The following is a 24,891-nucleotide window of genomic DNA, read 5'->3' on the forward strand; positions in this document are numbered from 1 at the left end:
ACCCTCTGGGGCCTTTAGAGATCAGGATGAAAAAACCTCGAATAGGGTTGCCAAGGAAAACCTCAGGTCCTTTAATTGGGACAAGGAGGGGGGTGTCTATGCTCCTGGGGATGTTGTGTTTCTCAATCTAGGTTCTACTAATAAAAAGTATAGACGGGTGTCCATAGCAGGAAGTCTTGGTCAGGGCAGACCGCTCCCCTGGGACTATGCAGACACGTGCCTGTAACCAGGATCTGCTCAAAGACTATGGCTTTGCCTGCAGGGGCCTGCTTCTCCCATCCCTCCTGGACCTGAGGACCATGTTCTTCTTTCTCCACAACTCCCTCACCCGGGATCCTTCCTCCAGTTTTGCACTCCCCACCGCCTCCTGCTTCTCTTGGTGATGGCTGTCCCTTGTTCATTTCCCTGGTCCAGCCTGGATCCATCAGTGAGGACATCTGCGTGCTTTCCCCAGGCCCAGCCTTTCTCTTGCGTTCTGATTATTCCATTTTGACAAGAGCCATCTTGGCCCGTCCACATTCCAAGCATTGCCTGGAATTTTATCACCAGCCCAGGCTAAGTGACAGGTGGAAAAGAACGGGAGGAGACGGGGAGCCACGCGGCAGTCAGTGATTGTCAGCCGTACCGTTTTGAATAAGACTGTCCTGAATTTCAGTATCTTTTTAAAAACGTACCTGTTCTCTGGGAAAATAGGCAGCAAACCCCAAACAGCGTTTGCCTTCGTATTTGGGAAGGAGGAGGTATAGGTGGGTCTGGGGAGGAGGTGGTATGCTTGTTACAGACCTTAAGCCTCATCTGTAATGTTTTAGTTTTTCTTAAAGAAGAATGTATTAACACATTATTTGGGAAATTTAAAGATAACAATAAATTTGGTAATTAAAAAACATTTTTTTATTGAAGTATAATATAGTTGATTTACCATATCATGTTAGTTTCAGGTGTACAGCACAGTGATTCATTTATATATATATATATATACCTTTTCAGATTCTTTTCCCTTATAGGTTATTACAAAATAGTCAGTATAATTCCCTGTGCTATACAGTAGGTCCCTTGTTGGTTATCTATTGTATATATAGTGGTGTTTATATGTTAATCCCAACCTCCTAATTTATCCCTCCCCCACCCCCTTTCCCCTTTGGTAACCATAAATTTGTTTTCCATTTGTCTCAGTTGTTTAGATTCCACATATAAGTGACATCATATGATATTGATCTTTCTCTGTCTGACTTACTTCACTTAGTATGACAATCTCTGGGTCCATCCGTGTTGCTGCAAATGGCATTATTTCATTCTTTTTATGGCTGAGTAATATTCCATTGTATATATGTACCACATGTTCTTTATCCATTCATCTGTTGATGGACATTTAAGTTGCTTCCATGTCTTGGCCATTGTGAATAGTGCTGCAATGAATATTGGGGTGCATGTATCTTTTCAAATTATGGTTTTCTCCAGATATATGCCCAGGAGAAATTTAAAGATAAAAAACAATAAGCTTAGTAATTTTTTGGAAAATTAAAAAAAATGGATAACAGGCACAGAATCTATGTATATAACGTAATATGTGGATGTTGGTGTATATACTAAAGATAATGCACTGTCTGATGTGATCTGTTCACAGGCTAATCTTGCCTGCACTGGACCGGGACCATATCCTGAATCCCTTTGCATCTCTAGCATGAACCACGGACACTGGGCTGCATTGGCCCTCAAGAACAGTTTGTTGAGCCACAGGTAAAGGAAATCATCAGCTTTCTTAGGGGTGGTGATCTGAAGAGTGGGAGCAAGGAAGGGACGACTGGGCTGAAGTGAAGACAGAGGACCCGGCTCTCGCTGTGATCCCTGTGTTTCCTGGACGTGAATGGCAAGGTGTTTGGGTGCTAATTTCTTGCCCCCTATGCTCCCCGTAAGCTGGCCCCCCGTGTGACTGCAGGGAACACCTTGGCAAAGAGCCTTCTTCAAAGTATCTCAGCATGATGGGGAGCGGGCACCGCTGCCAGTCACGGAGGACATGTGTTTTCCGGAACCACCGAGTTCCAACCAGTAGCCTCGCCGAGTTCTGGCAATCTGCGTGTGAACTGTGCCCTACTCCAAAGTGTACCCAGATTGGGGGCGGGGGGCGGTCACCCCCTCCTTTGAAACTGCTGTTCCTCTCCATTTGCCGCTGCAGATGCCAACACAATTCTTGTTGCGTTAACTTGGCTGGGAGAGTGAGGAAATGGCAGCAGCATTAATTAAAAATAATGTGCCACCCAGGAGGTAGCTTGAGCTCACTCCCTCTCTTCGTATTCCTCTCGATTCCTTTCCTTCCAGCTTGCGGCTGACGCGCTATAGGTGCCAGGGAGGGGAACCCGCGATGTTCAGTAGAGAGATGACAGAAGAGTGAGAGATTGTAGAGAGAGGGGCTCCAAATGTGATGAAAATGTTCAGTCTTAGAGGTATCTGTAAGGCAGATTTTTGAAGGCGCTAAAAAGAATAGTAAAAAAATCAGGGGGAAAGAATTGGATTCCTGAAGTTAGGGGGACAAGGGAAGGATTGGCAGAAAGTGGTACAAGCGGGTGCTTTTCAAAAACAATAAAGAGAAGAAATACCATTCTACAGGAAAAAGGACCAGGTCTCTGGAGAAATGGCTGAGCCGGTGGTTGGGGCAGGAGGTGTGTAACTCTGTAAGAAGTTCTTATAGCGCTGAAAAGTAAAGCAGTGTTCAAAGACAAATAACCTAAAGCCCCAACGGCGGTGTGTTTGCCAAATGGACACAAGAACCAACTGAAAGAGCTCGTGACGGGCAAAGCTGGGGCAACTTGAACAAGAAAATGAAGGATACAGTGTCGGATGATAGCCCAAAGTATAAGTATCCGTGAGTCCATACTGATGGAAATGAATGATTGAATATGCAGAAGAATTCCGAATAATTGAGGTTTGTACACCCGTTTCATGGAGGTGGAGAGTAAATCCCCACTCCTTACCTGTGACCTGTGCTCGGTGACTTCCTTCCAAAGAGTACGGTATGCATAACTTTATAGCGGAGAAGTCTGACAAAACACTGCCTCGGCAGCGGTTGTCGAGGTCAACGTCAGTATGGTTAAATCACATTAATAGCTTGTATCCTTGATGTGATGAGACTGGTCCCTCACCTCGGGGGCCTTCCTGCCCCAAACCCATAACTCCAGTCTACCCATGAGAAATACCATCAGAGAAACCCAAGTGGAAGGGCATTCTACAGAATACCTGGCCCATACTCCCCCAATCTGTCAAAGTCATCAAGAACAAGAAATGTCTGGGAACGTGTCACAGACCAGAGGGGCCTAAGGAGACGTGATGGCTAAACGTAACGTGATATCCTAGGTGCGGTCCTGGAACAGAAAAAAGGACATCAGGGAGAAAACTAAAGATATCTCAATAGAGGTTGGACCTTTGTTAACAATAAAGTATTCGTATCGCTGCTTGGAACCATCAGCGTCCACTACGGTGTGAAAGTGGGTCCAGACTGAAAAGAAAAACCCTTACAATTGCCATCCCAGCCCAGAAGCTTCGCAATCACCTTCACAGCCATGCTTACGTTGTAAAAAATTATGGCTGTTGCAAGCTGTGGTTTTTCAATTTAACGCTGTTCTAAATGCCTGTAATTTCAGGTAGTCTCCTCTGGAAGTGAAAGCAATATTTTCAGCCTTCCAATGTGTTTGTTCTAGGCTTGTGGACAGAGTAGGATGAGTGAGCCGTAGAAGGAAAGAAGCAAATTTGGGGAAGGATCCATGGAGTTGACATATGCATTATTCAAAATTAAACAATCCTCGTAAACCCATGTGTCCCCCCTGCTGCCCCCTACAAAGTGTGTTATTTCTTTTCCTGAATAACATTTTCCTCTTAATGCTGAATTAATAAAGTTATTTTCATTTCATTATGCCTGGCTTTCAGGGTACTTTCTAATAAATTCAGTCTTTATCAGATAGAAGCCTCCTTCTGTTTCACATTTTGTCTCCTGCGTGGCCTTTTGTTTCCTAATCAATATCACAACTTCTAAATGAAGCGAGGAAAGGATTTTGTTGTCTCAAACCCCACTCGGCGTGTGAGCGAATCAGAAGCGAGCTGGGGCTGCCACCTCTTCCTTTGTTGTGTTCACCAATTAAAAGGTGTTACTCTCTTGGTAATAAAGTGTCACCTTGTCCCTCCAGGTCCTCACTGCGGCCTCTTTTGATCTCATTCCTTGTTTAATTTGCCAGCTGGCATCCCTGTGGTCTCAGATTCCAAAATTGTCCAGGGCCCCCACTTAGGTCAAAGCCCTTCTCTGTTGGAGGGAAAACGTTGAGCCCTTCCATCCTTTACTCCTAGCTGGCTGTCGCTGGAGCTGATCACACAGTCAACTGCCACACAGAGCTAACTTCAGAAACTTCTTAAAAGAGTTGTTCTGTACGGGCAGCTGTCCGCACAGGGGCCGTGTCCTCAGGCATGTTTATACACCAAAAGGGAGAGTAGGGTCCAGAAACAAATAGCGTAGCAAGAATATGTAATCACATTAGTTCAAATACCCAGATAATTGATTGAATAAACTGGATAACTGCCACGATGCTTCTCTTCCCCATGCAACCACGCACAAAGCTAGTGAGGAATTCGGGAAGACTGAAATATCATTAGAGGACAGGGGTGTGCTTTGAAAACAGCACGTTCCTCGCTGCCAGAACTGGTTGGGTTTGACTTTTGATCCAGCCCTTATGTTTTTGCATAACTGGGAGATTTGGCAGCATGAGAAAAATGAACGCTTTTATTGAACTTCCGAGTTTCCGATACTTTACCATCCATGGTCTCATTTGATCCTGTGTTGTATGAAAGGCCAGAATTACCTTCTCTATTTTACAGCAAAAGAAACTCTGCCCCAGGAGGTCACATACTAGTCACCGAACTAGTAAAAAGTAACCCAAGGACTGGAATTTAGGTCTTCTGAACTCAGTTCTTCGAGTTTTCGTCCTTTCGTAATGTTTTCATATTTTCTTCTGGGGTCTGAATTCATTTGATTGTCTGATGAAATGTCTCCTAAAAATAGCATGCATGCACGCAGGCATACACAATTTTGCTATAATTTCAAGAGGTTCCCCATCACCCCCAGGTTGAGAACCACTGTCCTACGGTGTGCGATCTCTATAAAGGTGGTAGAGTAAAAAACCAGGAAATTCTGAGATAGGACAATAAGCAATTTGAAGATGAGAATCAAGACCAAGTTCTTTGCCAAGTATTCTTTCTTCTCCTGGAATATATTATCTCTCAGAGGGACTGGCATATCCTGAAATTAAATGTGTTCAAAATTACCTTGGGGGGGTTATAGGCAGAAATGGGAACGTATTGATGGAAAATAAAAACCTGAGAAGATACTGAACTGAAAGAACGAGAAGCAGGGTAAAATGAGAAGGGATGAACATAATGGCCAATTAGATATTTTCAATCACGAGCATTGTGCAACCAGCACGTTGTGCATATTTATGAAGTCCGTTGCTGGGAGGGGGGCTGTGGTGGAAGTGATGCAGGAAATTGAGCGTGGTTACCTAAACGGGATCATGGAGGCCAAGTGGGCACAGCCTGTGGTCACCCTTGGCCTGGTGGGATCCATCCCACGCATCACTTTCATCTCTAGCTATTTCCCCCCGCAAGCCCCGGCGAGCCCGTTCTTCGGAGTCGATAGTTGCTCTTGCTGAAAGCTTGTAAGCCACTTCTTGGCTAAGGCACCCGTCACTGTGATTAGACCCGGTGGCCATGTCTTGCCCTTCCTGTCGGTTCTCATGCACGTCCTTCTTCCTGACTGCTAGATGGATCCCGACTCATCACGCTTCCTGCTCTGAGGTCTTCCAGGTCTGCTGGGTTTAATTCACTGCCCTGCGGTGACCTCCCTTTCTGGTGTAACCTCTCTGGACCGACTGGCCGGTTCTAAATGAACCCTCTGCTTCCCTCCTCCCGTGTGATTCCACTGAGCTTGTGGCCGTTCTGAAAGGCCTGAACACAACTCCAATGTTGTCTGTCTCAGGATAACCCTGGCCCCGGTTTCTCTCTTTTGATCTGTAGTGTCTACAACCCAGGAGCCATCTCTACCACCACACCAGTGCCACCATGACCTTGTCCTTCAGCACCTGGTGACTCCTCGGATAGAAAGATCTGGAAGGAGTTCATCTCCACTCCCCAAGCTTGGGCTTCTAGGAGAGAGAGTTGGGATATAAGGGTAAAATTGAACAGGCACCATCAGGTACTGAGCCAGGACTTGAAAAATAAGTTGGAAAATCAGACCCTCAAGCCAAGGTCAAGAAATAGTTCTCAGGCACTCTGGCCAACCATCTCCAGAAATTCCTTTGCCAAACATCTTCAGGCCAGCCCTCCCTCCTTTAATTGCTTCCTGGCTCCTGCAGGACCTATCTGCACACTGGTTATGTCTGAAGATGGGGTTATTCAATGTCTTGATCAAGACTGAGCATGTCAGAATGGACCTCTGTCCACAGAAGTCATTCCAGGATCAAATTAGTAATTTTGAAAATTGATGGGAGTTAACGACAACAAAATTGGTCCTTTCAGCCCAGTTACCTCAGTTATTTTAATGGTGGCATCCGTCTATTCAGTGATTCACCCTTAGCTTGGCACTCACCCAACAGATGGTCCATCCAGATAGTGTCTACATTCTGAAACAGAATCAAGAATTGCTGTTTATTCATTTGCCTGTATTAATGACCGATTTGTGCCCAGTCAATTGGATTAGATCAGTGGGTTAGATCCAATTAGTTAATTCAATTTTTTTTTCCCTTTAAAGGAAAAAGCTACACCAACCATTTTTAGCGGGTTGTTTTAAATCGCATGTACCTATTCTACTGAAGGCACTACTGCCTATGGCAGGTTTAACTTCCTGGAAGTCGGAAACAGAATTCAAGGTAACCCATGTGACACAAAAGGCATGATCTAAAAGGTAGGACGCAGAAGTATGAAAAACAGTTTGTACTGACACAGAACACAGGTTGATACGAACCCTATGCCATCTATGTCTAATGCGCTTGTAACAGGCTTCCTAGTTTTATAGGGAAATATATTTTTGTATGTTAATCCCTGGTGGTTTGGAATAAAATATCAATAAATTACAACCGAAGAGAAAATGGAATAGCAATGCACAGAATCTGCACATGAATATCTGAGAGAGGCTGTATGATGATTATCTTTGGCATTCGTTTGGCAAACACTTCATTATCGCTTTTCTCGGGAAGTGCTAACCCCGGTGTGCATTTCTTCTAGCTGTAAATCAGTGACGTCTTTCAGTAAAAAGCACATAATGACCAATGACGTTGGTGTCCCTCACACTCTCACCCCCTTCCTTTCATAAATGTTTCCGTTTGGGGCAATAACGCTGTATAATTGGAACAGAATTCTAAAACCACATCTACATAAAGTAACAGAACTATGCTTGAACCACTATGACTGTCGCCTCTCACTGAGCTGTTAGGCAAATACGATTTACTTCTCGTACTAATTCCAGCTATAGTTAATCTCTGCTGGCTATTTGGATCTTTGTGTGTGGAAGGGCTTTCTGAGGCTATGCCTGGTCTCAGCAGGAAAGGGTTCGTTAATTGATTAGTGATGTCTGCTCTGGGCACAGGGGGAGGGCATCATAGCAGAGAACACTGTTACAGCCTGTCCTACCATAAGGAGTGACTGGATGCAATGCTATGTAGATAAATCACATTCCATAGATCCAGCTAAACGTGTCCTTTGAAAATGATTCGGTACAAGTTTACCCAGGAAACACACAACTAAAATGAGCTACTCTGTGACTCAATACATGCTTGGGGATACAGAAGAGCTTTACCTACATTAAAAGGGGGGAAAGCCCCAAACTCTCAATGATTTAGTGTTGTAATATGACCTTATTCTTAAGACAGTCACAATAGCTAGACCAATTCTAACAGTAGGGTTCTACGTCTTGGGCTTAAAAGTATAAAAGTGCATGCATCTTCACCTGTCTTTGCTAATAATGTCACAACAAACGTGGAGAAAACCACATTTGATAGCCCTAGATGATCACAGTAGGAAAGCAGCCCCTTAAGGAGAGCTTCTCAAGAAGCTGTTAAGATGTTGAGCTCACATGTGGCCCACACATTAGGCTCTTCAGTTGTGTTTCCAGCACGTCTCTGAGGTGCTTTGAATCTGCTACGGCATCCTCCTGGTAGTGTAGCTCACGACCTAACTAAAAGAGTCTGTGTCCTAGGCAACTGCTGGACACTCAGCTCGGGGGAAAAACATTTCTAAAGTCTTCTCAAACCTTTTTATTTTTGCCTCTCAATCTCTGGTGCCCTAGCTCCAGCTGCCATGACAAGATACCGAAAACTGGGCGGCTGAAACAATAGGAATTTATTTCTCCCCTTTCGGGAGAGTGGAGATCCAAATCAAGGTGCCAGCAGAGTTGGTGTCTGGTGAGGGCTCTCTCCTTGGGTTGCAGACAGCTGCCTTCCTGCTGTGTCCTCACACGGCATGGGGATGGTGTTAGAGCTTCAACATATGAATTCTGGGGGGACACATTTAGTCGATCACATCTGGTATGTGGTAGAGGGAAGGCACTTCTATGAGGCCCTATGTAGGATTCCAGATGTCAAGTCAGAAAGCATAATTTATTTGTTTGTATTTTGGACTAGCACATAGTGGGTGCTCGTTAAATATTTATTGAAGGGCTAATTGGTAGAATAAATGATAAAGAATGAATAAGTAAATGCAGAAGTGAGTTAACCTTGGGCCAGGTTACAAGTAGAACATCATGTGTACATAATGACAGCCATCTACAAGCCAAGGAGAGACACTTAGAAAAGATCCTATACTCAGAAGGAATCAACCCTGCCAACACCTTGATTTCAGACTTCCAGCTTCCAGAATTGTGAGACAATCATTTTCTATTCTGCAAGCCACCTGGTTTGTGGTACTTTGTGATGGCAGCCCTAGCGAATTCATACAGCAGCTCATGAAAACTAGCTTCGGACATCTAGTGGCTGGAAGTTGCACCTAATTCATTTCTGCTCAGCGTCTGTGCTGTGATCTGTGGATGGACTTAGCTGTCTGTTGTGTTGTAGTAAACCATCACAATACTTAATGGTTTCAAACACCTACGACACCATCAGTCTGTCACTTCTCATGATTCTGTGGGTTGTCCGGGGCTGAGATGGATGGTTCCTCTTCTGGCCTCACTTGGGTCCCATCCTTTGCTGCGTTCCGCTGGGAGCTCAACTGGGAATCAAATGCCAAAGGTGGCATCTTGTCTCCCAGGGTCTTTCTCCATGTCGTGGTGGTCTCACTCCTCCTCACAGAGTATAACAGGCAGCCCACGCCTCTTCCATGGCAGCTCGATCTCAAGAATGCAAAGGGAGACGGCGCCAGGCCTCTTAATGGCTAGACTCAGACTGGCTGAGCGTCACTTCTGCCGCGTGCCATCAGGCAAAGCAAGTCAAAAGGCTGGCCTAGCCTCAAAGGGAAGACAAACACAGGCCACCCCTTGTGGAAAGGAGTGGCCGTCCCTTGTCTACCATAGGTCGGTGGAAACCCTAAGTCAGAATGGAGACAGAAAATACATGCTATAGCCATGGGATGCCTTTGGCTGCACGTAAGGAAAGCTCTGGATTCAAAGAGGCTTTGACATAAGAAACTTAATTCTCTTACGTTATTGGAAGATTGGAGCTGTGAGAGCCTAGGGCAAAGTTCCCTGAATGGCTTCACGATGTTTCTTCTGTCATCCTCAGTGTATCAGTCAGGACGGGTTAAGATACGTTGCAACGATAGACCCCATTCCAGTGGCTTTAAGAAGAGTTCAGTCTTACTCAGGCTACATGTCCACGGTGGGGCCTCCTCACTGACATCGCTTCCAGGGTGACAAAGCCACTCCCACCCGGAGCATCGCCGGTCACCATGGCAGGAGAAAACGAGAGCTCTCCCGTGTCTTAAAGCGGCAACTGGAGGCTCTGGTTCAGAAATGACATGCACCATTTTTGCTCATGACTTTTGACCAGTAGTACAAAGTCACTCTCCCCTCCCGCTCACTAATGGGCCAGGAATTGCAATTCTACAGTCTGCCTGGAAGGGCAGAGGTATTTCTTGTGCAGCACTGATGACCATCAAACTGAATATCAGTTTCGACTAATGACTGGTTTCTGTCCCCCCTGCCCCACCCCCTCAGCCCCCCATGGTCATAACCTCCACGGAAACAACACTTAAAAAAGTAGAGCAAGGAAAATTTCCCCAGAATCTCCCAACAGTTGCCGCGCTTAGCATTGGCCAGAGCTGGATCACATATCCATTCTTAACTAATCTGGCGAGGGCAATGGGATTATTATGATTGGCTCAGCGCAACTGGGATCCGTCTTCTAGAGCCAGGGATTGGGTCACTGTCTCCTGAGCCTACGAGCGCTCTGAAGTTGTATGTATAGGTGTTGAAAAAGATGATTCTTGGGCACTTTTTAATAAGTCACATCCGCAACAGAAAGATGCTTCCATACTGTCAACAATTCAGGTACTGAAACTAGAAGGAGAAAGTAGGGGAATGAATGTTGGTGGGCAACCAGCCTGGTCAACTACAAAGGGCAAAGTGTCAATAAGATGTATAGTGTTTTGCATTCAATAAGAGTTAGAATAGATAACCCCTAACATCCTGTTCAGTTCTGAGATCTACTATTTTCTGTGAGTTTGTTGATGCTACCATCTGTGAGCACAGAGGTTCAGAACGTATTTGCGAGGGTGGTCTGAGGAACCAAAGCAATTTCCCTTACTTAGTGCCACTGATCAAATCCTGTTAGAGTCCCACGCAAAGAAGGCATGTTTCTACCCATTGCTAGGAAGCTCCCAATTTTGGAATAATGATGGGGAGGTGAAAGCTCAGGGAAGAGAAAAGGAAGGGATTGGCTTTAAAATTGCACATAGTCTGAAGGTAAAAAACTTATGATTCCCAAATGTATATGTGTGTGTTATGATATATACTTTTATCTGCTCTCCTGAGCTTAACGCTTGTGCTGAATTGTACCACTTAGAGCTCTAAAAGGCATTTCCACATGACCATCACGAATGCTGTCCTGAACCTGCCCTTTGACCACCAACTGCCAGAAACCTACTTCACCCCTTCATCTTCTTTTACCTGGATTATCCGAAAGGCTTCCATATCTTTCTCCCATCCAGTGTTCCTCACTCCAGTTGACTTAGAGATCCAGTGAACATGTAAATCTGACTGACTTCCCTTTGAGTAAAACCCACCAATAGTTCTCCATCAGCTGCAGAATAAATTCAAGTTCTTTGGCAAGGGATACAGCCCTCTTCTGCCAGCTCTATTTGGAAGACTCCCTCCAAGTTTATGCTCAGCTGCTGTCTCCCCAGCTCGCATACCCCACTGCCTCCTGTCTTCTGGATTTCGTTAATGACGCTCCCTCTGCTGGGAGTGTCCTTCCCCTCTTGTTTGCTGTATTAACTTGAGATTCTGCTCCTTATCTCGTTGAGAAAACTGCCTTCGATTCCACCTTTACCCTCCCAGGCTAGGTTGGGTGCCTGTCATCTGGGTGCCTCTCAGAGCACACTCTGTGCCCACCTTTGTCATGGGACATAACCATGGATAAGTTCATCATTTGTTGTCTGCCTCCCCAGTGGTTTACCAGCTCCCCTTCCTTGAGGAAAGGGACTGTCTTATTTAGCTTTTATCTCAGCACTTAGCACAGTGCTGGGTGGAGAGTAGGCACTAACTAAAATAAATGCTTGTTGAACAGAATCATGAAGAAGAGGGTGGCAGCTGAGTAGAGAGAATTGGGGGAGTGGGAGAGGGTGCAGGGGAAGAGGCAGGAAATGGAGAGAGAGAAGCAAGTGGGGAGCTGCCAGGGGAGTTTGTGAACCTCCCATCCTAGGATCGAGATCTCCCTCGGGGGCCTTGGAATCTGGGTTTCAGCTCCAATCGATCCATTCCGGATTCTGAGAAGAGGCGTTCTGCCTCTCCTGCATGGGGGATCCTTGATTTGGGTCACACGTGAGGCTGAATGGACAGCTCTGGGGACAATCTCTACTGCCCACACACTGATGAACTGTCCCCTGCCTTCAACCTAAGTACCTGGACACTTGCTCAAAGGGCCAGGACTGTTGGCAGAATTTTGGACGTCGCTTTTTGTTCTCATTTTCCTGCCCCCAGCTCCACCCCCTCAGGTCAAAGATGAGGATTGTAACTCCCCCTTGGGTGGCCTCATGGCTTTGAAAGTTAGACTCAGGCCTCCTTTCCCAGACCCAAGCAGTAAGCACGCAGGAACGCCCCTTTTCCCCAAAAGAGCGCGCAGGCCCTGCTCGCTGGTGGCCCAGTAACTTCAGAGGAGCGACTTGACCCCTGGTCTCAGTTTAGGAACCTGTAGCAATGGGCCTGACCGCTTCCCTCCGCTGCGAGCGTCGCCACTAGGGAGAGGCAAAGGCTCGCAGACACCCCAACTCCCGCTCGGGCCGCGCACGCACGGACTGGGGTGGGGCGGGAGCGGCCGCGAGGGCTGGACCGGGCCCGGGCAGGGGGGCCTGGCCCCGCCAAGGGCCGGCTCCCGGGCCCCTGTTGGCCGCGTTGATGAACCGGTGTCCTGGGCTTTGGTGACGCGGAGCGGCGAGTCACCTACGAGACGTGCTGGGGCTACTACGACGTGAGCGGCCAGTACGACAAGGAGTTCGAGTGCAACAACAGCGAGAGCGGCTACCTGTACTGCTGCGGCACCTGCTACTACCGCTTCTGCTGCAAGAAGCGCCACGAGAAGCTGGACCAGCGCCAGTGCACCAACTACCAGAGTCCGGTGTGGGTGCAGACGCCCAGCACCAAGGTGGTGTCACCGGGGCCCGAGAACAAGTACGACCCGGAGAAGGACAAGACCAACTTCACCGTCTACATCACCTGCGGGGTGATCGCCTTCGTCATCGTGGCCGGCGTCTTCGCCAAGGTCTCGTACGACAAGGCCCACCGCCCTCCTCGGGAGATGAACATCCACAGGTGAGCGCGGCCGCCCGGGGCCTGCCCCCAGACTCCCGGCGGCCTCACCCCTCTTTCCAGGCTTCCCTGTCCTCTTGGCATCCCCTCCTCTCCTCGGGTCTCTGTGTCTCTGTCTCTCTCTCGACTCTTTTAAGTCAACTGAACACCCCTTGCCTCTTTGACAGGCAATAAATCGGAGCCTCTGTTCCCTCTTCTCCATTTCCTCAGAACCGGGAACACAGGCTTTGGTTGGTAGGGGGATTTACAGGGCAAAGTAGGGAGTGGTGGAGTCTGTGAGTTTGAGTCTAAGAATTGTACACATTCCGTAAGCCTGGGTAGGGGTCCAGGGTGTAGTTTTCGAGGCAGGTGGGCGCCTCAGTGCAGGCTCTTACTGCATTCGGTTTTCTGAGTGAAACCAGAGCATCATCTTGGATGTAGAAGATTGAACGATGTTGGAACCTTACTGAAAAGAGTGTGAACTGGGTGTTCCTGTGTGTTGGAGATGCGGGTGATATGGAAAAGAAGCCTCCTGGGGTGAGAAGGAATGCAGATCTAACCATTCCATCTTGACCAAGGGCATATGGTGTCTATTCATTGCATCCTGCCGAGTGGGATGCTTCGCTTTCCCGCTGAGACTGGAGGACTTGTTCTTTTAAACCCTGTGGGCAGAACTCTCTGAGTTAACACTTCCTGCTGTGTTCAACCCGGTGGGCATCTTTCACTGTTTCCATAGGGAGGCAGTGGGAGCTGCCTCCCACCGAAACTTATGCCAAGAGCTTGAAATATGGTTGTGCAGGGTTCCACCCTGACTGCCTCCCTCCCACCCCGCCCTCCAGCTCCCTGAGCGCCCCTTGGGAACGGGAAACCAGCTTCTCTTTACAACTCTGTTAATGATGTGCCCAGTGGGTGCAGACTCAGCTCTGCTTCCAGTCCCCTCGTGCTGATGAACGGCTGGACGTGGTTCAACAGTCTTTCAAGGAACAAACCCTGCCCCGGGAACATGCCTCCATCCCTGGCACATGGTGTGGGCACTGCCCTAGTAATCGGGACCACGCCACACCGCCCAGACCAGTTTCTCTGAGTTTGCCCGGCAGGCCCGCACCCAAGCCCTACAGCTGTAGCTCATCTCCGCACTCTGCCTGCTATCCTTTCGACCTGAAAACCTTCCCCCGCTGCTGCGGACATTAGTCACCTGTACCTTGTTGAAGAGAGAGGAAGGCAGATAGAAATTTCTGGGCGTGATTTCTTTCCCCCCCTGGATACTATGGGTGTTGAGAAAAGATGATACTCGCTGGCGGATTTTGAGTCAAATCCACAAAGTGTGGGTACTTTTCATGTTGACAAATTCGGGTGTTGGGATCGGGTGCTTCTGAGAGGAGGTGGGTTTCTCAGCCTCACTCGTTAACCCTGAAGTAAGTAAGTCTGTGGCTGGTTGGTCCTGGAAAATGATGGAAGAATCGTGGCACATGGTCTGTGGTCAGTGCTGGCTCTTAAAAGCAGAGGGTCGGTGGGATGGAGACAGCAAAATCAGGACAAGACGCTCCCTCCTTTGGGTTTTGTCTGGCAAAGAATTCCCTCTCTTGGATCCCCTTCCTGAAGCAGATGTGCCTGGTTCTTCTGCCTCTGCCTCTGGTCCCCTTGGTTGTTTACCTTCCCCTTCTTCTATGCTTCTGGCCTCTCATCACACTTTCCATTCTGGCCGGGACCTCCTGCCAGTGGATTCCCACGAAGCTTTCTTTGGGTTTCTCTCTTCCCCGAGCCGTTCTCCTCTGCACCCTTGGGGAGACCTGCCACCTGCCCTGCCCTCCACCTCCTGCTGAGTTTATTCCTCATCACCTGGGAGGATGCTTGATGGCCTTTCGATGCTGGCGTTGGCCTGCGTTCTACGGGCTTTGACCTTGGAGATGTCACTGTCCCCCCACCATGCTGACTCCCCAACCCACTCCAAACTAGGGCGACTCGTGTGTGTTCAGGTGTGCGGCTCAGTGGTGATGCCGTGGGGGCAGTTTCTCGCCGAGGTTGGGAAAGAGAGGCAGCCAAGGGAAGGGCGATGCATCTCAGCCTTCAGACCATTATGTAAATGTGGGCCGCTTCTCCCGCAAATTCACCTCCTGATTTTATTCAGCTCACAGCACCTCTTCCAGCAGCTGCCGTCTCGCCTGTTCAGTGCTTAGGAAGCCATCGTGTTGATGCTTGTTAGGTAGGGGACAGAGCCTGTCTTCGTGTTTGGGAGTGGCGTGGGAGAGAGGACAGAGCACGGGCGGTCCGTCTGGGACGCTCCCTGAATGACCTTGGGCAGGTCGGGGAAACATCTTTCCATTCTGGATAACTCAGACACAGCGGCATCCCACCCCAACCTCTCCCTTCCCAGGCGTGTCGGGGTGACTGTGCATACTTGCAGGAGCAGCCCCCCGCCTCCCAGGCGTGCACGAGTGGTACCACATGCTCCCACTTTGCTCACGCCTCAGAGGTCGTGGCTTGCTGTTTCAGGGAGTTTGGGGTCCAGATTGCCTTGTTGGGGACCTGGGGTCGGGAAAAGGAGAGAACGATGGAGAAGGAGACAAATATTCACACCATAATGGGTCCTCCCTGGGGAAAGTGAAGGAGAAGGAATGTATACTCTTCAGAGGTCCACAGAAGAGGTGGGATGTGCGCTCGGTTCCGTACTCCTTGAACTAGTTCAGCAAAGCCATTTCCTTTCTGGAAAGGCAAAGATTATTTTACTGATTGTAGCGTGTGAGCCTCTGCGAAGATGGTGGTTGGGCAAACGGGCTGAGCGGGGGGGATGTTTGTGGGAGTGTTAGAAGGGTGAAAAGGAAGATGCTGCCTTAGGACGAGCCATCTGCCTCCTCTGTCCCCCTTAGGGCGGGCTTTCTTCTTCCCTCTCCAGCCCCCACAGGGAGGAAGATTTAGTCTTTTCCAGAAGTGATTAGACCTTGCCATCTGACCACCCGCCGTGTCTGTGGGGCAATCATCGCCTCTCACACCAGAGCACGTGAGCACAGACTCTCAGCTGGACTTCAGGGAGGGGAAAGAGGTGGCTGCAGGGACCAAAGGCGCAGCCGAGTTCTGGATCTGGAGAGCCCTGGACATCGGGTGCCCACCTTTCCCACCCAGAACCCCATTTCCCACCAGGATCCCGGCCTCACCTAGCCCTTCTTTCCACCTGCCCGGGCTGAGGCTCAAGCTGCCGGCCCGCAGGCGTCCGCCCATCTCAGTGTTTCAGGAGTGGCTTCTGCGATGCTTCCTTGGGGCTGCCTCTTCAGTGAGGGGCTGCCATGGCCTCCAAGGGCAAAGGTCTGCCCAGGACACGGCCTCAGAGGCGGGCTCCCTGTTGACATTGGGCTCCAAACCAGCCATCCCACATTCCAACCCGTTCCTTCCTCCTCGCCCTGTGTTCATTGGTTAGAGTCTTGGAGATGAGAATCGTTCTGAGCGAGGATCTGTGTGGCTTTTTAAAAAGATGGCTAATTAACAGATAAGTCAGGAAGCTACTAGGATGCCGTGGGTGCAGTTGGTGGGGCCAGAGGTGCCCGGGGTCCTCCCACTGCCTGCACAGGGATGAAGGATGGAGGAATTTAAGGCGGGGATTGGTGTGGAGAAGTACTCAGGGCTGAGGAATGAAAAACCTGGATGACCGATGTTGTAAGGGAAAAGGAAGCATATTAGGAGGCGACCCTGGTAGCCATCAAAAGGGACCTTCATCTTCGGGTTCCTCTGCTTGTTTCTAGAAGCATCAAGGGAACACTGTTTCCTACCTTCTCTTCCTCCAGAAATTAATTACAAACCCCAAGAGCTCTGTTTTGTCCTCACAGACCACATAATTGCAGTAGCGGGACCCCTCTGCGGGCTGATTTAGTGAGCTCTCTTCCTAGGTTCCTGGGCAATGAATTGTCAAATCATGCCAAACACTCCAGTTTTTGAAGCACATTGGGCTCACTGTAATGAATTGATCTAAACTGAGAGTCAACTTGTTTTTGTTTTTATTTTAACTTCAAAGATAGCAGTTGCTGGGAAAGAAAAAGAAAGCGTCTTGCCTTGGACTGAAGGTCTTAGCCTTGCATGTTTTCCATTTTCTCTGAGTAAAAAAAAAAAAAAAAATGCACAAAGGGAACGCAGTGAAATTGTGGAAGAATTTAAGAAGGCTTATGGAGGAAGGGATTAGGGGAAGGATACCAGGAAGACAGAAAGAAACAAAAATAGTAAAGGGAGGAAGGGAATCAGGTGAGAGAGGTGGGTGGCGTTGCCCAGATCTGTGCTTGGCTTCCTCCTGACCCCTGCAGCTACGTGCATATGTATTCATTCAACAGATGAGCCCTGCCCACCCGCTGTGGGCAAGGAACAGTTCAGATTATAAAATGTAAGCCTGTCAGGTGTATGTTACCTTTGACCCACGAGGCAAAGCAGAGTTCATTCTCCATTGAGCAGGTCAGCCATGCAAAAAGCCCTGCCCTTGGACAGCCCTCCCTGGAACGTTGCTTGCTGTCTTCCTGGCCTCTCCCACCTCACCCCAGCCCCAGAAGGCATGCACGTCGGTCCCTTTTCCCTGCCCGCAACCCTGTCCCACGGCCAGAGCACATTCGTTCGGAGGAATCTGCTGCTGAGTTACTAAGACTTGACCCACAGTTCTCTCGGCTGCCACAACACAGGAGGAGAAAAAGTCCAGCGCACTGTTTCCAACCTGTTTTAATGAGAGATCAAGCGAGCGTGCAGTCGATTTCAGATCAGTTGTGCAGGAAGTCGTGATGAGGAGCTGAAAAAGTGAGCTGACCGAAAGAGGTGATCCCAGACAGACGTGCCCTGGGATCCAGAAGAGAAGGGAACTACGCAGAAAGAAGCTTCATCCTCCCAGCTCCCCTGCAGGATTTTCCGGGGCCTGCCAGGATGGCCCCAAGATCTTCACTCTGTGGCTCGTCGCCGTAGTCAGCCAGAGTCCCCACTGCGTGTTAGAAGTTACACCCGACCCCTGGCTGCTGGGTGTCACCACTGGCCTTCTCTGCCACCCGCCCCCCGCCCCCCCACCATCACCAAAGTCCTGCACAGTCTATGTTTGACATGTGGGTGAATTTAAGTGCATTTTGTCTTACCATTCTCGGTGCCTCCCTTGACAGTATATATTCCGTGGAGCCACACTACTGTGGTTTGAACTCCCTTGTGTATAGACCATCTCAGATTGGTGGCAGGGGAGGGAGCTCTGACGGACTGTATGAGGGCCTAGGTTAAGTTGATTTTAAAAATACTGTCCGCTGTGATTTTTCTCCCCTCTTTTCTCTACCTTAGGAAACTCCTACCTGTTATTTTTCCCTGAGTCGCATTTATGACCCCCCCACTTCCAGCATCTTCGTTCTTGAATGTTGCAGACGGGGAAGAGGGGTTGGCCGGGGGGTTTATCAGCAACCCTTCAGAGGGTCTCAGACCCTTGGCCTTGAGCAGGCTTATTTTACACCCATTCAGGACAGATTGCTAACCTCGTCTTTTTTTTTTTTTTAATCTCTAGAAGTAAAACCAGAATGTTCTGGAAAAGCATCGTAGTGCTTTCTATTATTTAGTCATCCATTACAGAACCATAGAATTTTTATTGTGGGCAGGTCATTGAACTTAACTCTCTAATTTTGTAAGCCAAGCAGCTGAAGCGAGGGAGGCCAGGTGACAATGCCAAGGGTCCTCAGGGAGGGGGCGAGTGATCTTGAACTATAGGAGCCGGGGTGCGGGTATCCTGGGCCACAGCCTCGTCTTCTTGCCCAGTGGAAGTCTATTCTGTTTTACTTTACGTACAAATAACTTTCAGATATTTAGAGATGTGAGTGCCAGCCTTCTGCCTTCTCTCGCCTCCCTACATTTTTTCAGCCCCTTCTCATTCAATTTTTCCATCCACTACAATGATTTCCGTTCATCTTCCCTGGTCCTTGACGCTTTCTCCGAATTCCTTTGTAAAGGGCAATACCCTGATCTAAGTTTATTATTATTATCCTTTCATAACATTTGAGTCACGCAGCCCATTTGAAGAAGGAAAGTATAGCACAAGCCAAAGAGTTGTGAACCAGAGCAGTGGGTCACTGGATAAAACTATGGGCAGACACCTGTAATGAAAAAGACGGGCCGTGAATGCTTTCTGTCTGTCCCAGAGATGGGTGGGGATGCTGAAACCGACCAGGTGCGACCTGGTCCGACCGACCCGAGACCAGAGCTCCCCCCAGGCATCCCGTGGTCTTGAGAGGGAGTGATTTCAGCTTTGTCCTCCAGGATGGCTCCCTACGTATAAGACAGCTCTGTGACCCACAGACGTACATTAACTGGTGCTTTGTCCTGCCCTTTCTCAGCTCTGGGCTGAGAGACTGCAGGGCCAGGGTGAATGCAAGGTGAGGGCTTCAGAGAAGCTTTGGGGAGGATGGCTAACGAAGCTGGACATTTGGGTCCCATCATTATGAGAAATTAACGTCTGTGACATGCAGTTCGGGGCTTTTGCCTGCATTGTGCCCAAGTCCTCCTTGGAAAGAACCGGGACATACCTAGCCTAATGTGTCATCCTTCTGAGCAGTCACTTGGGGAGGCCGCACGCTGATTCTTCTCGGGGAAATATTGCCACGGTTCCTCTCTTGCAAGTGCCCCCAGAGCCCATGCATGCTGTTTGGACTTTTCATGACGGTAGCGTATTTTTATCCTCCTAGGGTAGATGTGATTCTTGTAAGCAGCGGTGTCATGGGGCTGAGGCGGATAGATGAAATAGGTGCTTGGCTGGTTATTGATCAGAAGTGAAGGGTGGTGCCTCCAGTAAGGAGACCTGCTGGCCCAGGGGCCGTGTCAGCTGCCTCCAAAGGCAGGTGCCCGGAGGAGGCATCCCGGTATTGAACGGCAGCCCGGCATCAGAGCCCCGTGCTCGTGAGGACCACTAGGAGGGAGCCCCTCCCCTCGCTGAGGGATAATTACCGACCTTAAGAAAATCAGCTTCATGCTCTCTCAGTGTGTCTGGGCAGACAGTGGAGGAGCTGGGAGAGAGGGGCAGAGAATGGGGTTCAATATGCAGAAAATGGCTCCAATTACTGTCCAGAAAGGGTTAAAAAATGGTCCCACACTTCTGCATGAGAAATGCAACTTGGATTCTTAACTTGATTCTGAGGGTAAAGGGACCCAGTTTCTTTGGGATGCGTGCAGCCAGGCTTGGGGTCAGAGCCAGGTGCCGGCTGTGCCCTGCCCTCCCTCCTCTCCACCCGAATGCCAGCCCCTCTGCAGTTTGGCATCCGGACGAGGTCACCACTTGGACCACAGAGCCATCGACGAGGCAGAAGCGTTTACAAGCACAGGAAGATGGGGTTTCCAGCAAGCGTTGCCACTGGGGTCCTAATGTGTGTTTCCTGCGCCTCCCCAGACCCCCCAAAAGTGTGTTCATTCCACGAGGTTGATCACAGAAATGGAGCGAGGGTCGGGCAGGCCGAGTTTAAGGGCTGGTGACAAGGGGCCACCAGGTGCAGCAGTTGTGGCCAATTCTTATTCCGCTTTGGTGCTGGGGAAGCAGCGGCTGTGCTGCTGTAGCTGGGGCAGGATTCCTTCTTCCCAGTAAGAGTCAGTGGGTGGTGAGGGGCTGGGGCGGAGCCTGTGACCCTGCCCGCCCCCTAAGAGTCACTCTCGAGCACTCTGGGAGGAGTCCTGCTCTGCGGCTGGGCCCCCGCCTCCTCTGCTCAGGTGTCAGGAAGGGGGGAACTCTGTCTCCCAGGAGCTTGCAGGGCGCCGTCACCCATCACTCCAGGAAGCTGGTGTTGAGGACCTGAGATCTCAGTCAGATGAGGACTCAAGGTCACATAGGTGAAGCAGGGCGGGGAACAGGAAACCCTCAGAAGAGCCCCCCTTCTCCGGGGCTCCCTCTGTACCTGGCATCCTGCGTTATCCCACTGCATCCTTCCACCACCCTGGGTCTGGTGGCCATTTAACAGATGACAAAATCAACTCAAAGAGGCTTAGGAACTTGCCCAGGGTCACACAGCTAGTCCATGGTTGGTCTCTATCTTCTTTGGGGGGCCGACAAGGCAGTTGGCTCTCACCTTCCTGAAGGTAAACGCGTCAGTGATACTCAGACTACTTGAGAAAGCAGAGACCTACACGCTCGTGCCCTGGGACGAGTTATCGCTGAAAGGGACTGGGGGGTGAGTGACCTACAGACCAGGGTACCTCAGTGCCAGGCTGGTGGCCTCACTTGCATTGCACGCAGGGCACGGAGGTGCCCAGGGCAGTGAAAGGGCTCCTCTTCAAGAGCGGATTATGTTGGTGGAGGGCTGTGAAGACAATACAAAGAAGACATAAAGAATAAAAACAAACGAACCAAACCACCTGGGTTTTAACTGAAAAAAAAAACCCTTAAAACAACTCCCCGCCCCCCGGCAAACCTTTACAGTATTGCAGGGACCCCAGGGCAATTCTGCGGGAGTCCTGGCTCCTGAGAGTAACGGGACACTAGAGAAAAGAAGTGATTTGGGGGCGAGGAGATGGACCTCGGGCCATTCCCAGTTTTAATTATGGAGAGACGGATGGCTCACAACAGCCCCGTTTATCACAGCTCCCCTCCCTGCCCCATTTATAACCTCAAGCACAGGGCGCGCAAGACCCAGGATTCCGGCCGGCTCACTCCTGCTTCTCTGCCCCACTTCTGCTCTTTGCCGTCTGGTCTTAATTCTCCGCGCCCTGCCTCCTCATTCCTCAATCTTTCCCCGCGTTTCTCTGCTTCTCGGGCCCTGAAGCCCTCTGTCTTGAAAAGCCTGTGAAAGGGAAGGAGACCTGGGTTTTGCTCTCCAGCTCCAGCTGTTGCAGCTGGTGGCGGTGGTCACGTGTGGTCACGGCCACGGTGGTGGTCCCTGGTGGGGCTCACACCCTGGGGTCTGCAGCTCCAGTGCAGGGGTCTCTGACCGTCGGATCGAGGTGGGTATGGGGACGTGGAGGTCCTGAGCATTGTTTTCAGCCCCACCCTGGTCGGAGGGGCAGGAGAACCCTTGGTCCTACTTGTCCAGAGGCGCTGTCCCCTTCTCGGGACCTGTGGAGCCTGGGTTCCAGCCGGGCTCTGGGTGGCTACGAGCTTGGCCCTGTCCCCTAGTGTTTGGGAGAGGAGTCGCTGCTTTCTGCAGGCTTCACGAACACTCTCGTTCTTCCTCGCTTTTTTGGCCTGTGGTCTCGTGTACTGTTCCCATTAGCTCCGGCATTAAAGTCTCATTACTTAGGACATCTGTCCTCTGGACAGAGTCGCAGTTCCCTTAGCCAAATGTCCTCTTCTGGGAAGGATGCTTCACACCCAGACAGGCAACTCTTCCCTCTACCTTCCATCCTGCTGCTCCCGCGAGGAGGGATTTGAACCCTGAGAACGCGTGCCGGAGCAGGGAGGTGCAGGAGTATGTCCTGAATCCATCCATCCCCCCGCTTCTGAGGTCCTGGGATACAGACGCCTGCCGTCATCCAGGGGCACGGAGGGGGCTGACCCCCTAATAAGCAAAGAAGTTGTTGCCAGGAGAGCTTTTCTCCTCCAGCCCTCGGATCGGCCTCGGATCCTATTAGTAGGGACTCTGGCCTCAGTCACCCCGACGTCTGGGCAGCTGAGGGTGGGCTCGTGTTAACCCACCTCCTGAAATGACCAGGCAGGAGGCCCAGCCCAAGTGCTGAGGCTGCTCCAGACCTTTCGGAAGAATCTGATTTCCAGCCTCCCTCTTGGACCCCCTCTGACTTTTTACTGCATCCTGAGAAATTTGCCTCAGCTTTGCCAGCAATGCTATCCCGGTGGCTCCGAAGGCTCTTCGTGCTGTGAGAAATCACGCAGCTTTTCTGTTCTCAGGTCCCCAGCAGCCAGCTTCTTACCCTCTCTGAGCATTTGCGAAGAGAACCTGGCTTTTAGCGGAGGATCTGTGGCTTCTCTGTCCCTCTCTTTAGTCACATCATTAAAATGTTTCTTTTTGTTCCTTTCGGTGTATTTGTCCACCGCTGCTGCTTTCTCCATCTGTCCTTCTTGTGATTCCTCTTCTGTTGACTTTTTTCCTTTCCCGGCTCCCTCCCTTTCTCCTTCTTGAACTTGTCCTGCTGTAACTTCCTTAAACTGCATCAGTTCAGACTCTGCTAATTCAAAATTTATCCAAATTGGACCTCGGCAAAGTTGCTTTTCTTTTCTCTCTCTGATAAAAAGCTGTGATGAACAGATTAATAGCTCAGACAAGACTGCAGAGATGGTGCGGGGCGCATCCGCCAGGCAGAAAGACAGACTGTTTTCAAGCAGGCTCTTCTGCAGACAATCGGCATGCTAATTACAAATCATTCTTATCTGTTCAATAAAGTAGCTCTCCAAAGATCAATGTGTTTTTTTTAAGCCCAGTTTGTAATCCTGCGGTGGCCCAGGAAGCAGTAAAAATGCATTTCCTTTAAAGCATTTTATAATTTCCTTGTCTGTTTTATCGACTGGGATTAGCCTGCCCCCGTTGCTGCTGAATTGGTGATACTTGACTGTTAGGCTGCTTCAAATTCCCTCTCGAATTCCCTCTGGGGGCTCCTGCTTATTTCCCCTCTTCTTGTTTCTTGTTTATTTTTTTGTATATCCCCGAATTTCTAGAATCCAGAAACTCCCTCGCTTTTGGCTTTGAGAATTCTGTGATGGATGATGCCACCGCCCAGGGCGCCCCTCATTCCATCCTGCCACAGGGTGACCAGATGGGCACAAGAGGTTAGGGTCCTGAAAGCAGACTTAGCACGGCCGGCCCTGTCTCTGGGGGATAAGAGGACAGAGATCTCTGTCTTTCCTCCCTCCATTCTTTCCCTATTGCCTGTTCCTGCGTCGCTGTCCCAACACCACGGTAGGACAAGATAGGATGTGCCTTGATGCACCCTTATGGAAGAGGACACGGACCTCTCTTGCTTTGCCTGCTTTTGAGGCTCTTGAGGGACCCCTAGCAAAGCCGTCTTTCCCTCACTCTTGGAGGTCGTCATCCATCTTTCCCTGCCTTAGAGCACTGCCTGAGATAGAAGGCAGGCTAATGGCAACTTCTGTCACTTCTTGTGCCCATGACCTTGGGTGAGCCCCTCGGCCCCCTCTGGCCTGTTGGCCCTGCTGTGGGTTGAGGGCTATCGAGTTGTGGAGGTGTGTTCATCTCCGGCCCATTCTGATCTCCCGCACACCTGGGAAATTCAGGAACGCAGAGTCTGTCCTTTCAGATGCAACAGCCCTGTGGTGTAGAAGAAAATGCATTTTCCTCCAACATTCCGTTCACATAAGAATGCTGTCTTCACGTGGCCTCACGGGAATGCTTGTCTCCAGCATCTTAAACTCATAGACTCTCTTGGGTGAAAGGGGCTGACGAGGTGCTTTCATGCCTCTCCCGCTGGGCGCACCAGCTGCATCTAGAGCTGGGGCTCCCCCTCCCCCTGGAGGTGGTCCATTCTATTGTTAGGACACAATTCCAGTTAATTCTCATGGAAAGCCAACATTGACTTCCCTGGCATGAGGTCTGTCCACCTAGGCAACCCCACCCTTGTGTACCCCACCCTTTCAATAGTGGCATTGATGGTAAGGTACTTGAACTTGGAAATGACAATGATGTTTATAATTTTTTTTATAGAAGGAAGAAAAAAAAATTGAAGAAAGAAAAGAAGGAAAAAGGGAGGTAGGAAGAAGGAAGAAAAAAAATAACTGAGTCTTTTGCAGAAAATGCTGCCCCGGCCCATTTGACCCATTTGCCCTTTTAATACCCCAACAGGGTCCTGATTCGTTTTGCCCATGATGTGAATCCCTTTGGTTTTTATCTCGAAGTTTCCTTGCCTGGTCGCGGAAACACAATTTGTGATGGCCTCGCAGGAAAAAAACAAACAGACACTCTCTTTGCACTTGGCTTGCAGAGTCCAGGTTCAGGGTTTAGCAAAAGCTGGTGTGTGACCAGATGCATTTCTGGCCTTAGGCCTGAGTGGAA

At 49.7% G+C, this 24,891-nt stretch overlaps 1 protein-coding gene and 1 long non-coding RNA gene across 3 annotated transcripts in view; both read left to right on the top strand.

Annotated features, from left to right (window-relative positions):
• Positions 1-3,904, top strand: part of LOC112404797 (uncharacterized) — a 23,889-nt gene extending 19,985 nt beyond the window's left edge. For both annotated transcript variants that reach the window (XR_003004170.1, XR_003004167.1), the window contains exon 2: positions 1,625-3,904. This is a non-coding gene — a long non-coding RNA (uncharacterized LOC112404797). The remainder of the gene's footprint in view (positions 1-1,624) is intronic.
• A 1,645-nt stretch (positions 3,905-5,549) lies between these two features.
• Positions 5,550-24,891, top strand: part of SHISA6 (shisa family member 6) — a 256,333-nt gene continuing 236,991 nt past the window's right edge. The window contains exons 1-2 of the mRNA XM_024752592.1: positions 5,550-5,591; positions 12,609-12,988. Coding sequence (XP_024608360.1) covers positions 5,550-5,591; positions 12,609-12,988 — 422 coding nt within the window. The remainder of the gene's footprint in view (positions 5,592-12,608; positions 12,989-24,891) is intronic.

Source organism: Neophocaena asiaeorientalis, unplaced genomic scaffold (genome assembly GCF_003031525.2).
Source record: "Neophocaena asiaeorientalis asiaeorientalis breed wild unplaced genomic scaffold, Neophocaena_asiaeorientalis_V1.1 scaffold540, whole genome shotgun sequence".
NCBI lineage: Eukaryota > Metazoa > Chordata > Mammalia > Artiodactyla > Phocoenidae > Neophocaena > Neophocaena asiaeorientalis.